At 29.5% G+C, this 16,187-nt stretch overlaps 3 protein-coding genes across 7 annotated transcripts; 2 read left to right on the top strand and 1 right to left on the bottom strand.

Moving 5' to 3' along the window:
- The first annotated feature begins 1,321 nt into the window (after positions 1 to 1,321).
- Positions 1,322 to 12,345, top strand: LOC116766234 (insulin-related peptide 4-like). 5 transcript variants are annotated; one of them, XM_032656021.2, is made up of 5 exons: positions 1,322 to 1,458; positions 7,278 to 7,445; positions 9,164 to 9,275; positions 10,019 to 10,199; positions 11,121 to 12,345. In XM_032656021.2, exons 2-5 carry the CDS (start codon positions 7,283 to 7,285, stop codon positions 11,256 to 11,258), a joined length of 594 nt encoding a protein of 197 aa, XP_032511912.2. In that variant the 5' UTR covers positions 1,322 to 1,458; positions 7,278 to 7,282; the 3' UTR covers positions 11,259 to 12,345. The 5 variants fall into 5 exon arrangements, with proteins under 5 accessions (XP_032511912.2, XP_032511914.2, XP_032511915.2 ...); XM_032656023.2 differs by having other exon boundaries at positions 9,158 to 9,275; positions 10,019 to 10,115; XM_032656024.2 differs by having other exon boundaries at positions 9,158 to 9,275; positions 10,019 to 10,135.
- A 70-nt stretch (positions 12,346 to 12,415) lies between these two features.
- Positions 12,416 to 14,516, bottom strand: LOC116766233 (translation initiation factor IF-3, mitochondrial-like). The gene is made up of 3 exons (XM_032656019.2): positions 14,092 to 14,516; positions 13,491 to 13,716; positions 12,416 to 12,769 (listed from the first exon to the last, which is right to left on the bottom strand). The coding sequence occupies exons 1-3, from the start codon at positions 14,340 to 14,342 to the stop codon at positions 12,596 to 12,598; spliced, it is 651 nt and encodes a 216-aa protein (XP_032511910.2). The 5' UTR covers positions 14,343 to 14,516; the 3' UTR covers positions 12,416 to 12,595.
- A 432-nt stretch (positions 14,517 to 14,948) lies between these two features.
- On the top strand, positions 14,949 to 16,037 carry LOC116766236 (large ribosomal subunit protein eL39). Its single transcript, XM_032656025.2, has 3 exons — positions 14,949 to 15,098; positions 15,193 to 15,296; positions 15,933 to 16,037. Exons 1-3 carry the CDS (start codon positions 15,096 to 15,098, stop codon positions 15,979 to 15,981), a joined length of 156 nt encoding a protein of 51 aa, XP_032511916.1. The 5' UTR covers positions 14,949 to 15,095; the 3' UTR covers positions 15,982 to 16,037.
- Positions 16,038 to 16,187: the final 150 nt, after the last annotated feature.

The raw sequence follows: 16,187 nt of genomic DNA, 5'->3' as shown, positions 1-16,187 counted from the left end.
TTATAATCGAAACAACTAGCAGTGGTTTAAAAAAAAAAAGTTCAAATAAAAATAAGAATTTTATGACATAGTAACAGATTCTAAGATTTTAGAATTGTTGATGGCTCAGGCCAGGGTTATGTCTGTATAGTAATGAATCATTATTTTTGAGAAGGAATATAATAAAAAAAAATAGAAAAGAATACAACAGCCAATTTACAAGACGTCTTGGAATTTAATATAGAAATTTACAAGAACAATACGCTCATGTAAAACAAAAGCAATATAAAATGCATAATAGATTTTCTTTAAGAAAAATCAGTTGATCCTTTAAAAGGTTTTTAATCTTTTTGTCATAAAATATCAGGTATATTTTACTAAATGTTTGTGTTCACAAATATTATTATTAGAAATATTAGTTTATGCAAAATAAATGAAACACAAAAACGTTTGGATCATCGGATGCAACCAACAATAAAAAATGTAATGTAAAAAAAATTACATATACTTATAAATGATTACATAATGTTAAAAAATCAATGAATAACTAATTTTCGTATTAAAAGTCCTGGTTTTGTATCGTTTCAATACATAGGGCTCTTAAAATTTAAAATTTTCATATTTAGTATAGATGCAATCTTGTGACAAGCATGCATATTAAAAACTTTATAGCCTTTAAAATACCAAATCCACTTAATATCTCGTAGTTTGCAAAATAAATAATTCTTTCTTCTACATTCAACGAACCAAATACTAAGCGATTTTTTTGACAATAAATATGTTTAAAACTATTTCCTCGACGAAAATTACAAGGTAATAATTATAATATCTTTATAAAATATTAATTCTCTATAGTCTATACGAATAACCACGATTGCGTAAACTTACAATAATACTATGTACATACAAAAAAAAACCCTTTAAAGTTGCGTTCAGGATAATTAAAAACACTTAATTAAATCCCGGTGCCAAAACGATATTCATATCTTTATACCATCCGCAAAATTTTTATTTTCAATTTTGAGATCCTAAAATTCATTATTAATGTAGTAGTTATATTTAATATATGACAAATTATCAAAAATACTAAATTAATTATCACAGTTGTAAATTCAAAGTCGCCTTTTAATACTTACTATACATATTTAAGTAAACTTTCATGTAGAAAAAGCAAAATATTTTCGAAAGAATAAATTGAAACACACAACTGATAATGATACCCAATCAAATACATAAACATAGCTAATAAGTTACTAATACATATATTAACCGCGAAAATCTAATCCCGAAGATTTAAAGTAAGTGCCGCGGGGCGGGGGGAGGGGGAGTGTTTCACGTTATAAGCTAGAGTTGCGCACGAGTCTGTGACAGCGTGAGCGGCGCTCGTACGATCATAGCGTGCGGTGCGACACGGCTGCGACACGACATAGATACGACTTTTTGTGTTGTGATACGTTCAGACATAGGAGCGTTTAGAAGGTAAGTTGAATTCAGTGATGCGAGTGTTAAATTACTTATATTTTGGTGAGTGTTTTAACTTGAACGGCATTAAATTGGGGTAATATTACTATATTGGTGTGTTTTAATAATTTAACAAAATATTATTGATTGAAATCGGTGTTGAAATAAAAGTTAAACTGCCTAAATGTTAAAAGTAGGAATATTCTGTGTTATTTCGTTAATAATATTGATCCGAAGTCATAAAATTTTATACACAAAATATCTTTCATTGACGCTTATATTCTACGATAATTCTCAAGCTACTTATGAAAAGACCAATGATACAAATATAATCAAAAATGTTAAAAAAAAACTGAAAAACATATAAATCTTTTAAATATGGTTTGGTGATAATTTCATTTTATACATTCTAGTTATCAGAGATCAGCTAGACACGACACGCGTTACACTGTTGTTACATCTAAAACATAAAACCTTGAAATCTCATTAAAAACAATCTCACAATAACTAAAATCACGATGATTAGGTCAAATATATTACATTAAATTCGAATTTCATATTATATTTAAAGTAATGACAACGTTCATTGCACGTACATCGAAATATTCAATTGCATTTTATGTTAAAATTACGATGTCGAATCACGGCATTGGGGTCGAAGGCATTCATCGTACAGCCGTATCCTACGACCTTGTCTCAGACAAATCCGCCAATCGAGACATACACATTAAACTGTTTATTAAAGAATCTTTTAACCCTACATTTGCATACTATATTACTGTAAACTCAGACACGATAATTGCTATAAATGCAATCACGTGCCATAGTTATTTTTTTGTTCCAGAATAAAAATAAAGTTCACTTCACTGTAAACATATTATTGATTTCTATATATCTCGCTTCTTCTACGACATTTAAGGCCTTATTTTTTTTTTATTAATGTACCGTTAGTATCTTTTTCTATGAATGTACCGTTATTGTCTTTAAAATAGCAAAATCTCAGCAGATTTGCGTCATAATTGATCAATACTTTTTAGAGATTTACAACATCGACAAAGCTTATAGATTACACATTGTACGTCAAAATAATAGCAGTAAAAATACAATTGTTATATCTTAAAATGTTATAGTTAAATTCTCTTAATGCCCTTTATAATTCTTGGATTCAATATAAAAATATCTTTATAGGATATATGTATATCGGCTACCGGTCTCTACTCGATTATTAATTTGTACAAAGATCTCGTTTAAATGGGAGCATAATAATAGGTGTGATAATTTTGTCGTTCATATTAAATTCTATTAAAAAACTAATCTTTTCGGCCTTAAGTACGAGTAGATGAAGTGAACAATTTCTTCTCAGTTACTTAAAAAAATTACCTTAATCATAATTTTAAAGACCTATTTCATATTATAAGCACTTATCTAACACATGATACGAAATTTTGATAATTAAATTAACTTAATAAATGTCAGCATACTGTTAATGTATAGGTAGGCGTTTCAAAACTTTTAAGACCTAAAATAATAAAGTGTAAAAATATTGTGGCCTATGAACGGTTAGACAGGTCAACCTATTAGGCTTTGTAATGGCGCCGTGCCTTTAAAATAAATACACACAATACATTACAAACTATTAAAGAATATAACTATTAACCAATCGGTTTAAATATAAATATGAAGCTTTACCATCAAGGAAGTGCATAGTATATAGAAATACTTTTTACAATTTATTCAAAAGTCAACCAACAAATAGTTTTATATAGCGATCGTGATGTATAAAAAGTCGGTATTAAAGTGTGTATACAAAAAGGCACTGACCTCCGCCGCCGCAAATCGTCAATTGGGAGAGCCGGTGGTACTCTTACTCTTGACCCCAACTCTTGAATTACCTATCATCAGCCACAGAAATATTAACGACCTGTTGCTAACCGAATGGAACAGGTGATCTCTTTGTCACACCCAAACTACAATCAACTAAGAGTTAATTCTCGAAACTTCTATAGGAAATTGATAAAATTTAAATACATTACACGAAAAAATAATACAAGATTGTAGGCATTCCTGAGATTATAACTGCAAAGTTAATTGAAAAAGTAATAAATGAATTCCGTAAAAATGAGTTCCATATTACTCTATTACTAAAATTACACTTACGAAATTTCCTTCCGTAATACTAAAAACAATACACTGAGGCGTCTGTTAAAAGATCGAAAGTATATGTGACCTTGGAAGTAAAAAAATAATATCAAGATATACTGTAGGATACTTTATCGAAATCATCAGCTTCCGGATTAAATGCCTGAATTTGACATAAAGATGAAATTATAAAGAATAAAACAACTGAATATGCAAAGAAAATTGACTGTGTTTCGCAAGGAATCAGTTAATTCAACTATCTTAAAACTCTCAGGGCTATAAACGATCGAACTACAAACTTTAAGTAAATTATGATTGTAGGTTTAGCTTTTATGGCTCCGATATAAAGTTTACAATGTCCTCCATACCTTTATAATGTTATTAACAGGCGATCAAAGATGATTACTGACTAAACTTCATGAAATTAATAATAATTGAACCGTATTTCCCATAATTATTAGTATACCGACGGTATAACAACATTTATCAACAGTTCTAAGGCCTTCGAACAGAGAGACCGGTCGCCATTTTTACTGTTGTAGTAACAAATAGTGATTACTACTCATAACATCGGAAATATATAAACCGTTTTGTAAATCATATAAATATTATAATATTAGTATTCCAAATTTGATTGACTGACATAATAAGATGACTTTCGTAAACTAAGCAAGTAACCCAGTATTGAAGACTGGAGATCAAAATGTAATCATTCAATCGAGTGCATGAGCACTCAACCGACGTTGCTGTAACCAGACAGTGTCTAATCTAGGGCTACCAATTCATTTTTATGTTACACTTTTATCTTTTTTACTATTAATAAGTTTACTATTTAATAATATGAAATCTAAATTAATAAACAAATGACTTACCACTTCATACACTGAACACTTGTTTTGCAATATATACTTCATTATACAGCTACACTATGCTCTGATTTTCTCAAAATTTCACGTTGATATCGTGTTATTTATAGTTTAATATTATGTTATCTGTATTCAAATAAACGAAACAATAATATATAAGAAATAAAATTAAAAGTCTTTACACATTGAGTAATAAAAGAATTAATTTTCCCGAATAATATATATCAATATATATGTAATGTTTATATGAAGATTTAATTACATGTTGTTAGCATATTTTTTCTGATAAACATTGTTTACAAAACAATCCATACTTTAGTAGTTATTTATAAAGCTCAATGCAAGGTATAAGCCCTGTGATAATGTTGCACGCGGAGAACGTGTGACTGCTGTCACTGTCATAGTAAGATCGTACTCACTCACACTTTCTACACACTATTTAATGTTCGGGTACATGCTTTCTATAGTCTGTGGCGTTTTTTATACTAATACTACTATTATATGTCAAAATCAGTAAGAGATTCTATGTTTTGAACGGTAAAATCTCATCAATCACGGCTACTTAAATATAAGGAGTATATTATGTTTGGTACACTTTCAGAGTACAATTAACTCATTATAAAGAATCCCTATAATTACAGCTTGATTACACACATAGGTTAATAAAACTAGATAACATTTTTAAAGTAAAATTGTGTCTTGCAATGTTGTTCTATAAATAAACTTAACACTATAATTACTCACACATAACAAATTGCAATGTACTTATATGCAATATTCCGCGTCCGCTCAATTAAAAATACGACATCGCTTCTACTGAATGTAGTAAAATTGTCCTAATCATAGCCGTATGTTTTGTTTGTTCTGTTTATAATGACCTACAGCAAAATTGTGTCATTGAAGTTATTTATAAACTAGCCGAGATTGACTTAATGCATCAAGTATACTTGGGGGAGATGAATTGATTATGACTAATAATACCTACTCCAATTACGACAGGCTTCCTATACACTTAGCCTTATCTGCCACAAACGTTATACACGCGAGCCGTATAGTAAGCCGTGAGCGTAATGTGATTAATTCAGAAACGTTTGGTAAGTGGTAAATAGAAATAGCCATCCAAGATGATGACTCCACAGTTTAAAACTGCACCCACCCTATACTATTCTTAGAATAGCACTTATAGAAAGGAAAAGACTGATTTGCATTTTTATGAATGACGAAGGTTGAATCATCGTTTGTCTTTTTTATATATAACATATTATTACATAATCTAATTCATAATTTATTCGTCAAATTTAATATTACAATCATTAAATTAATTATTAATGAAACGCATGTGCTATTAACCCATGAAAACACTAAAAGCTAATACGGATTTAGCTTAGTTAAATTTATAGCATATTTTATCATAAACATTTTACAACTTACAAGTAATATAGTAAGTCTGGTTGATAGATGTGTCTATGAAATAAATGTCAGCTTTATCCCCTATTTATAGGAATTGCGGGATTTTATATTATTCTTAAAATAAATAGACAAGCTTCATATTTCATCATTGATGATTCTCATAAAGGTATATTAATATAAATTATTAATGTTGTATAAACGCTTAATACTGCTATGCTATGGTCATGTTGTATCGTATGTATTTTATTACGACTGTCTCCTTTATAGTATTTATATGTATTTTTTTCAGACTGTATCAATATTCTAACAAATATTACTAAATAACGTGAATTACTTGCTTAAAAAGACACTTCATAATAATTTTATTCAATGATTCTGTTATTAAAGTATAACGTAACTTCTCAAATCGTAAAATGAATTTTGATACAAATGTCATATCAATATATCATTAAATATACTAACGGCCATTTGTCTCGCTGTATTTATTTAGAAAATCGTTAAATTAAATAAATTAAATATTAAATATTAATACTATCCTATTAATCTCGGAAAGTTATAAGAATAAAATAGTTATTTAAAATAATTGCACAAAAGAAATATTATAAAATTTTCTTAACGTTCATCTTTAATAGATATTTTTCGATTACGTATACCTAAACTAAATTTAATTTTTTTTCCTATTCATTTAATGTAATCAGAATAATAGTATTGTTTTAATAATATATATAATGAAATATTATTTTTAACGATGAAATTTCAATAATGACGACAATTATTGTGAATTGGGAAATGAAGGTGAAAATGAAGTTAAGTAATTTCATTTATGTAATGGCCTTTTCTGGCTTAATAGGACCTCCATACTGTTTCGGTTCCTCCTTTATTCTCAATATACAAGTCACTTCCAAACTCATCGAAGCCTAGATTTTGGTCCATGATAACATATAAATAAACGGTTTGGTCTTTGTATTACAGGTATAGTAAGTGGATTCTGTATTCAAATCACTTAGAACCCTCCGTTAAAAGACCGTTGCATATTATTTTCATATATATGAATAACATCGTGACATTTACCTTAAACACAACAGAGGGAAAACTAAAAAGTAAAATGCAATATGAAAAGTGATACACTTAGGAAATTAGAACCAATACATAATATTAGATCTGTTATCCTAAGTTTGAGGGCGGAGTCGGTGTCCAGTTACACTTACCCTACAGTATAAAAGAGTAAAAGCTTCTCCTGTTACGCACACTCACGCCTCCGATTACAGAAACATACGTTTGAAATTGATCCCAACAACCGGTCGATTCTTTTAAGTATTTTATAACTGTTCATTCTTATTTCTTATTGTGTGGTATATATATATTAGAACGTAAATCGGATTGTAAGAATCAATTGTTCTACAAATGTAGGATACATTCCAGATAAAATGAACATGAAGACATTGCTGACGTTGTTCGGTATGGCTGTGTTGTGGGATTGGAGATGCGATGCGGCGACTGTAGCTGTGAAGCTGTGTGGGCGACAGCTAGGGGACATGATGAGCAAAGTCTGTCATGTGTACAATAGTCCCCCCGGGGACGTACCTACAGGTAGGTGAAGTTGACCTCATCATAGAACTCACTATAAAACACTCGATAAACGATACTCAAGATTGTAGTGTCAAATAAAACATAATCAGAAATAATTTTATTCAAAAACTTAAAAAAGTTAAGATCGTTATTAGTAAATGTGTGCATTATCTTCGATTAATTTCAATTGTCATCTAGTGAAACCTTGTGACTTACACATCAATGTTAATCACTAAAGCAGTTTTACGCTCAGAGATGTGCGATATTGTTATAATGAATATTTTCACACTCACTTACACTTCGCCATTCCAATAATGCACGTTTCAAAAATCTAGAAGTTCTTTGCTTAAACATTTTTTTATATAAAATTATAGCACCATTACCATCCTTCTAACTAACACGACTCTATTCACTTTCGAAATTGTGTGAAACGATTGAATATCAACTAATTATCCGTGCTAAACCACAATACATATCTATATAAAACTAATATTTTTGGGATCACGGTTGCTGAAAAGTAACCGAAACGTTGGGATTGTGTTGTTTAAAATAATAAAAATTCGCGTAGTTAATCCGAAAAATATTAGTTTTATTTTAATGAATACTCGCGAAAGTCTTAGATCTCATTATATATACTGTATAGGTCAGTCAATAATATATGTATATACTTTACTCACGTATAAAGTATATTAAAACTTCATTTCAGCTAAAATAACATCAGAAACATATAAACAAACAAACAAAGAGTTTCGGGTTTAAAACGTCACCAAAGATCAATAGTAAATAAGAACAAAAAGTTATTTATGCATTATCTTTGGCTTTTTAAGATAGCTCCAATGTATTCAGGGTATCAAATGTCTAACTTATCTCAGCCATTGTTTTGTAGCGGAAAAAAATCATAATATTTTGGACCTTTCGATCTTAATATGAACTTCAGGGCCCATGACAATAATATCCGCTTCACGACAACTTATCATTAAAAGCGAATAAGGCTGTTATCAGACGATTGAATTATATTAAAGACCAAGCGTAGACACTATCTATGTAATAAAAATAGCCATGGGGAATTTTCCACGTCTGTTTGAATTAAAAATAAGTAATGATAAAAAATAAAAGTGTTACATTAGGGATCCGTAGCTAGTTTGAGATGTAAAAATTTTTTTTTTGTGCTGTATAAAATTTTCTTTTTGTTTTCTTAATAAAAAGCACCTTTGGCATCAGTGAAATATATTACATTAAACTATTGATTTGTTCTGACATAGTAGGTATTTTATAAATATTTTTATCGTCTCTTTAGTCGACCTTTTGAATGTTTACATCTAATACTTAATCACAGGAAAAACAACCGCGAAGACACTTACCCTCTTATTTAATTGTGACCCCAGACTTGTCGAGTATCTTTAGATCAGACACGAAACGAAGCCGTGATGTATAAATAAATGCTCCAAGAGCCAAGGACGCTATGAACGCAACTATGGAATTTTCCAATAAAAATGGGCTAATGTAAAGTCACTGGAACGCTCTTTGATAAATAGATCTTGTTGTCCGTTTTTATGCTGTCGATAAAAAACTGTGTTGTAAAGCTTCAGATACATGTTTTATTTTTATGTTGTGACAACACTGATCTTGAATACAAACTATCGTTGTACATCGTATTAGAGACTATTATTATGGGATAGATCATCTAAATCCAGCGTCATTGTAATTTCGACAATAATTATATTATCTTTCAGTTGTAGAACAACCACATCCATTAGTGAGACGACGAAGAAGAACTGGAATAGCAGACGAGTGTTGCATCTACGGCTGTACATGGGAACAATTGTCTTCATATTGCGCTATTAGTGCTAAGTAAGTAAATTTAACGCATCTACGTGTTTGGGAACAGTATTTTTAGTAAACGGACCACATTAAATGACTTTACTTATTATTCTGTTCTTCTAATAGATTTGGTATGTAAAAATAATTGCATCTTAGTCGTGCTTTGCAATGTAAATCTCACGACGCCTTCTCAGGATGAAATTGGAGAATAAAAAAAAATATCATACATATTTATAACAAAATATTATAAAAATTTAAAATCCTCCTTCACTTGTATGTCTTTTAACAATTATACTGGAAATCGTTAAGCACTTGATCAAGTTATCATACTCCTAAACGCTTAGATACATAATTTTGGAAAAGTGCTGACACTCTTGTATTGCTTCACCGATTTTAAATAAACATAGCTAAGAACAAACGCAAGGAAAGTGACTTTAAAAGAGAAAAACCGCATCGAAATCGATCAATTCGTTTCACAGCTAATATGCCACTGATAGTTACATACATACACACAAACACTCGGCTTCGACGTCAAATCTTATAACACCTTTGTCTTTGCATTGGGGGTTGAAAATATATTATATAAAATATGTATATATTTCAATCAAGTAGCTAAATCTAACGGTAGAAGGTTAATTTTTTTAATACTCTGATCACACCATTAATTGGCAAGACCCTAAACTCATCATATTCCAAAATCGGATGAAAGTAATAAATTTTCTCATCAAAAATTCTACTAGTTAGCTGAAAACTACTGTAATCGTGATGTGCAGATCAGAATCGCCGTTGGATTCGCTGGAGGCGCACATGATAGCTGACAGATCAGCGGAGGTCGCGAGCAAGTCATCGGCGGCTAAAGACACGCGCGAGGTGGGACGCCGCAGTCGCGGGTACGGGAGGGGGCGCTGTTGGTGCCGGCGCCGCTCGAGCCGGCGACCATTCATGGGTAACACGGTGTGTCTCACTCGCCGCTTTCTTGTAATGATTTAAACTACAAATTAACTGTATTACAATAAAAAAAAAACAAACAAATACTGGTGTGATAAATAATCATAATGGGCTTTGGTGTTCGGTGTGTATTTCGTCTGTGTTGGATCTATTGAATGCTTTGTCAATATTAATCTTATTCTTTCATCTAATAGAATACTAATAGGTATAATTTAGTTACCGACATCTTTCAATGTTCTTTTAAATTGTCATCATCTATCATCCGACATTTGTAGTTAGCTAATAATTTTATTCCTCCAATGTCAAATTCATTGTTTTAACGGTCACACCAGTGTTTAAAATGCGTTCTATGGTTTTAAAGAGTGTTTAAAAGTTAAAAACAAAAATGTTAAATACAATTAAGACAGTTTCGCAAACACTATATGGAACTGATTTATATTATTTGAAATTTATACGAAGCCCGAGATATGTAATAAAATACAAGAAAGCGGTAACTAACCCTCATACTAACGCTATTTGCATGGTACTAATCCTTTCATGTAACAAATACTTATCCATCTTATGCATAATTATTTCTTGAAGTAAAACTAAAACAATTATTTTTTAAGTTAAAATAGAAATGATGTTAATTGTGTAAAACGTACTAATTTCAAGTCGAATTATGTCAATATATACATAACATAAAATTTATGAAACATTATCCAAACCATCTACAAACAAGATGATCTTATTAAAGTAATACTGATTTATCGTGGTTATACATTTGCTAACTTTCGAGATAACGGCTTATCTGTTTTTAAGTTGCCATGAACTTTATCCGATCCAACCTGCAGGGTGATCTTGAGAATTAATTAATTATTGTGACCTTTGACCCACATTTAATGTAGCATAGATAACATATTGCATTTTATTGGTTTATCTGTTCAGGAGCGCATAAGAAATGCCGCGCGCGCTGCTCCCGTGCTAGGCACGGTATCGCCTCTTCTCACCTGGGGCCGAACTCTCAACACTGACTTCCCAACGCTCGAACGTAATAGATACGCCTACATTTCTGTTTACAGTTAAATTGTCAATCACAGACGTTGGAACGATAAGTAAATGCAGTTACGTTCACTTTTATAGTGTAAGATATCGTAACGCAATGATCCTTAGAAAAAATTAAAATTTCTTAAAATTTACTGAAAAAAAGTGTATCACAATACAAATGTTTTCACGTTATTTTCATCTTTATTGAACATATCGATGAAATGAAATAATAAAAGAATGTTTTGATGAAGAAGCTAAAGTGGCATAGAATTAATTTAAGTATAAAATAAATTCTAGCATATTTTTATATTTCACACCAATATTTAAAATTTACATTTGAAATGTCGGATGTTTATTTTTGACAGCTAACGTCACTGTCAAAGTTATCACTGACACTCAAAATGTTATAGGTATTAGATGTGTATTAAAACTAATGAAATACTTTAATATGCCTAGAATTTAATAAGCATAGTTCTGCAAGGCCCCAGCAGTTTCTGCAATGGTTCAAGGTTGTAGTCGCTTTTTAAGTAACAAGTACCTTCCTAGCAATGTGTTCAAGTACCTAGTTTTAAACTTAATAATTACACGATGGGGCGAGATATTTTTTTCTACCGTAGACTATATTTTATCTAGGATTTTATATTTGAAAATTTATTTTTAAATTTATGATTTCAAATTCTTCAAAAACCAAATACAACTACATATTTGATAAGTAAGAAAAATTATCAAAATCTTTTTATGTGTTTTCTACTTAAGATTTACTTTTATATATTGACTCTCATAATACTTCAGATGCAATTTAGGCTTTAAATAGAAAAATAATTATTAATAATAATGTTGTAACAATGTCCATAATAAGAACAAAACTCCATAATAGGTAAATACAAATTATATAAACATTTTATTTCTAAGATTGTATGTAAATCACCTACCATATAAGTTTTGAAGATCTCTTAAGCAACTGTGATAATTCCATTTGATAAAAAATCATTAACTTATAAATTTTAGAATATTATTCAATTAGATTAAAGTATTTCCTTGCCATGTTTGTATGTGTGTTTAGGTTTTAGATATTATGTTGATATGTTTTAGTTAATAGGAGAATGATTAAATGGATGATATAAAACATTGCTTTTTTTACCTTTTTTTTAAATTTTTTTTTTTCGTTAGGGACACAAAAAAGTTATAGTTAAATGTTATGTTTTAAAAAACAATTTATTAAATGATTGAATAATACAACAACAACTTATGAACTAAATACTTTACAAACAATATTACTTTATATCACTCTTTACTGTTTTTTCATATTTTTTCGAGTAATATTTACTTAGTACTATATATTTTCCTATTACAATAACAACCAAGAACATTGCTAGTCATAGTGGACCTTTTTGGTCATTGCTTTCACCCGAGTTGGAGTCTTTCTTTGATTGATTGCTGTTGTCCCTAAGTGGAAGAACTTGGAATCTTAAGTTATTACCTTTGTTCCTCTTTTGTACAATATTCCCAATAGATTTTAAATTCTTCTCAATAATCGAGTATATTCTTTCCTGTAAAAAAATATACATATATGTAGAAATTTTTCTTCTTGACTACAACTTGACTACAACTTTAGATCAAAAGTATATGACAACACCTATTTGTTGATAAGATCTCCGAACTTTGCAAAGTTATACAAGGCTCATATGTCTTTAGTTATAAAGAATAATTAAAGTACAAGATAAAATTATAAAACCAGATATTATTGAATATTTTTTAGTCATTCTTCGCTAAGGCACAATTGAAACCCTATAACTTTTACACACCACATATTTTCTAGACTATATGTCAAGAAGATATTGTTATTTGTCCTTCCAAACAAATGTTAATATAACATACAACATCTTATCATTGGTTTCTAATTTGTCAAATTACAAGGTACCCCTTCAGACAAATTTCTAGTCTCACACTGCTTTACAAAATGTTTGTCCGATTGCCAGGGGGTCCACTGTATTTATAAAATCTTAATATGTCTTTAATTTAAAAGAAGCTTAAATTCAATAAAAATTTTGAACTATTTGTAAACAATGTCTTGTGCTACATAATGACAATGAATCTTGAAAACGAATATATAATAGAGTGATCTACCTACTTGACATCATATTACTATTTAAAACAGAGTGAGTATAATGAAAAATTTAAAAACAACCACTAATATAATTAACTACCAATGTGTCTTATCATGTTGCTAGTTTCTACATTACAGTAGAATCATTACAACAATGTACTCACAGCTTTATCCGGCTGACTCTCATCACCAGACACAACAACCCTGACTTCATAGTTCTTTTCCAAGAGCTTCATCATCTTCTTTAAGTTTGTCATCACATCATGCTCGGCTATTCGCGATGAAAGTGTTATTAACTTATTTCCCTTGATTAGTTTATTTTCCTTAGCTGCCTTCTTTTCAATTCTAGCAGATAATTCTTCTTCATGGTACTCTGAGTTTGTCATCAGTCTAAAAGTAATATGTTCCAAGTTTATAATTAGTTTATAATACTTTTTAGCATGGGTTTTGTTACCAATATTACAGGATTCTTAGGTCAAAACTAACTTCCTGAATCAAAACACTTCAGATGCTACTGACTATATATTTATTTTTAATTTACTCGTGAAGTGACAAATATTGCTAGCCATAGAACACTATGGAAAAAAACTATAATTGAATCAAGTATATATTTCTAACCATCCCCAACTTTTCGTTTTTAAGAAAACCAACTCTTATCTAATTTAATAGTGTTTGGGCTTTTAAAATAAAATTCATATTACTTTTTTTATTTTGTAACTGATTTACGAAATTATGTCTAAGGGTATACAGCATTGGGATACACACTTGTAAACAGGCCTTCTCGTTTTAGAATCTTCATCCTGGATTTTTACTAGTTTTAATTCACGCCTAGTTGATAAACTTTGAGCACTTTTAAGGTCGGTAATCGTTATAGAATTGTCGCTACCAATCAAGGTTATTCTGTTTTCAAAAACCTTTTTCTTTGGTATATCTTTGCCATCAGCAGTGATCCTGGTTGCGATTGATCGGCATTCCAATACGCGTCTTGCACTTAATAAATTACGCAATTTGTTCATTGTTTACAGTGGTATTGTGATGTAGTAATAAAAATATATATTTCTGAAATATTCCTTATAAATCAGATATAATGACTATTGTTTAAAATTTTAAAGAATATCATATTCACATTTCTCGAAGGTTATGATTACTATATTATAGTAAATAACTAATAAGTACTTAGTAATCTATGTGAATCCTGAAATGCTGTCAATGTCAATTGTCATTGAACAGGTATTGTTTTTTTTTTTTGTTAAATGTTTTTACGGCTCTGGAAGGTATTGGTTTTATTATAATGGTCTTGCTTCTTTTTAATTATTTTACTTATTACTTCTGGTCACATTGTTTTGCGACTTATTGGTTTTTATTAAAATGTAATTCGAAAATTATCACAATATCAAAGATAATTCCTACATACCTTCATACTTTTAAAGGAAAGATATTCAATGGAAATATGTACACCAAATAATCTTTATTGACAATCTTAATATTGGTTAATTATGCATTAGTCACTACACTGAAAAAAATAATTTTAATTGCCTAAATAATTAAAAAAAAATGTCTAAGCTGTATATATTTCAGTTGATAAGTAATAATATCTTAAGAACTTAAAATGCAGATTATAAAATATTGTATCAAAGATAACTTAAAGGAAGTAATAGACAATTTTATCCCGTGCACTGTGGAATTGTAGACTGTGGTTATTGTTGTCAACTTCATTTTTGATTTGTCGTAGATTTGTTCTTTCAGTTTTGACAGCAGGGAAGACAACCATGGTTGGTATTTAGATTTTCTAAATCTTTATATATCTTAAAAATCCGTAGTGTTTTTAATATAATATGTCTGATATTTCTTTTTCTAATATTTCAGTCGGCCCACAAGACATTTATTATTAAGCGGAAGCTTGCAAAAAAGCTAAAACAAAACAGACCTATCCCGCAATGGGTTAGAATGCGCACTGGAAACACAATTCGGTAAGTTATTACTATGATTGATTAAAGAAAATGGATGTTCTATTATTTAATAAGTATAGTTTACAGTCAATTAATAAATAAAATTCACGTTGTGTATTTTTATATGTTTATTATGAGTGGCATCACTTAATATTGAAACAATTGTCAAGATGAAGGCAGATGAAGATATATTGAAATGCTTTAAGTATATACATACATTTACAATGTTAATTTAAATACCTCCAACCATTTAATGTTAATTATTAATTCTTAAAGTGTATTTAAATTTTAAACCATAAGAATTTAATATGTATCATAAAATAATCACATACCGACTATTTTAGGGCCTTTTTAAATTACTATAAAATATCTTTAAGTTTGAATAACTCGTTGTTAGTTTTTTTTGTTAATGCTTTTTTATTGCCAAATGTATTGTTATATACCAGAAAAATTTAACATTGAAAAATATATACATCGATATATCTATAAATAAACATAAGCAACAAAAACTATTAGTGAATAGTAATAATACACTCCAGCATATGCAATTTAAATAACCTATATTGAATTTCTAGCTTTTTTATGGCTATGATATTAAATGTTGTGTTCTTTAATGTGCTAAACCAGATATATAACATAGATATACTTTTGTTACAGTTACAACGCCAAGAGGCGTCACTGGAGGAGAACCAAGCTCAAGCTGTAAGCTTGAATCTACTGTCTTGTATCTGTTAAGTGAATAAATTTATGTAAACACTTAAATTTTGTATTAATTAAATTTCCTGTTTCTTGTAATGATAACTCCAATCACTTATATCATATCAATGACCTCTATAATACTATACAAAGCTGAAAATTTTATCTAATACTTAAAAATTTCTAACCAAAAATAAAACTAATGTCTTCGGATGT

Source organism: Danaus plexippus, chromosome 15 (assembly GCF_018135715.1).
Source record: "Danaus plexippus chromosome 15, MEX_DaPlex, whole genome shotgun sequence".
In the NCBI taxonomy this organism is placed as follows: Eukaryota; Metazoa; Arthropoda; class Insecta; order Lepidoptera; family Nymphalidae; genus Danaus; species Danaus plexippus.
Note: the sequence above shows the minus strand (reverse complement) of the source record. Positions and strands in the feature narration are given on the sequence as shown.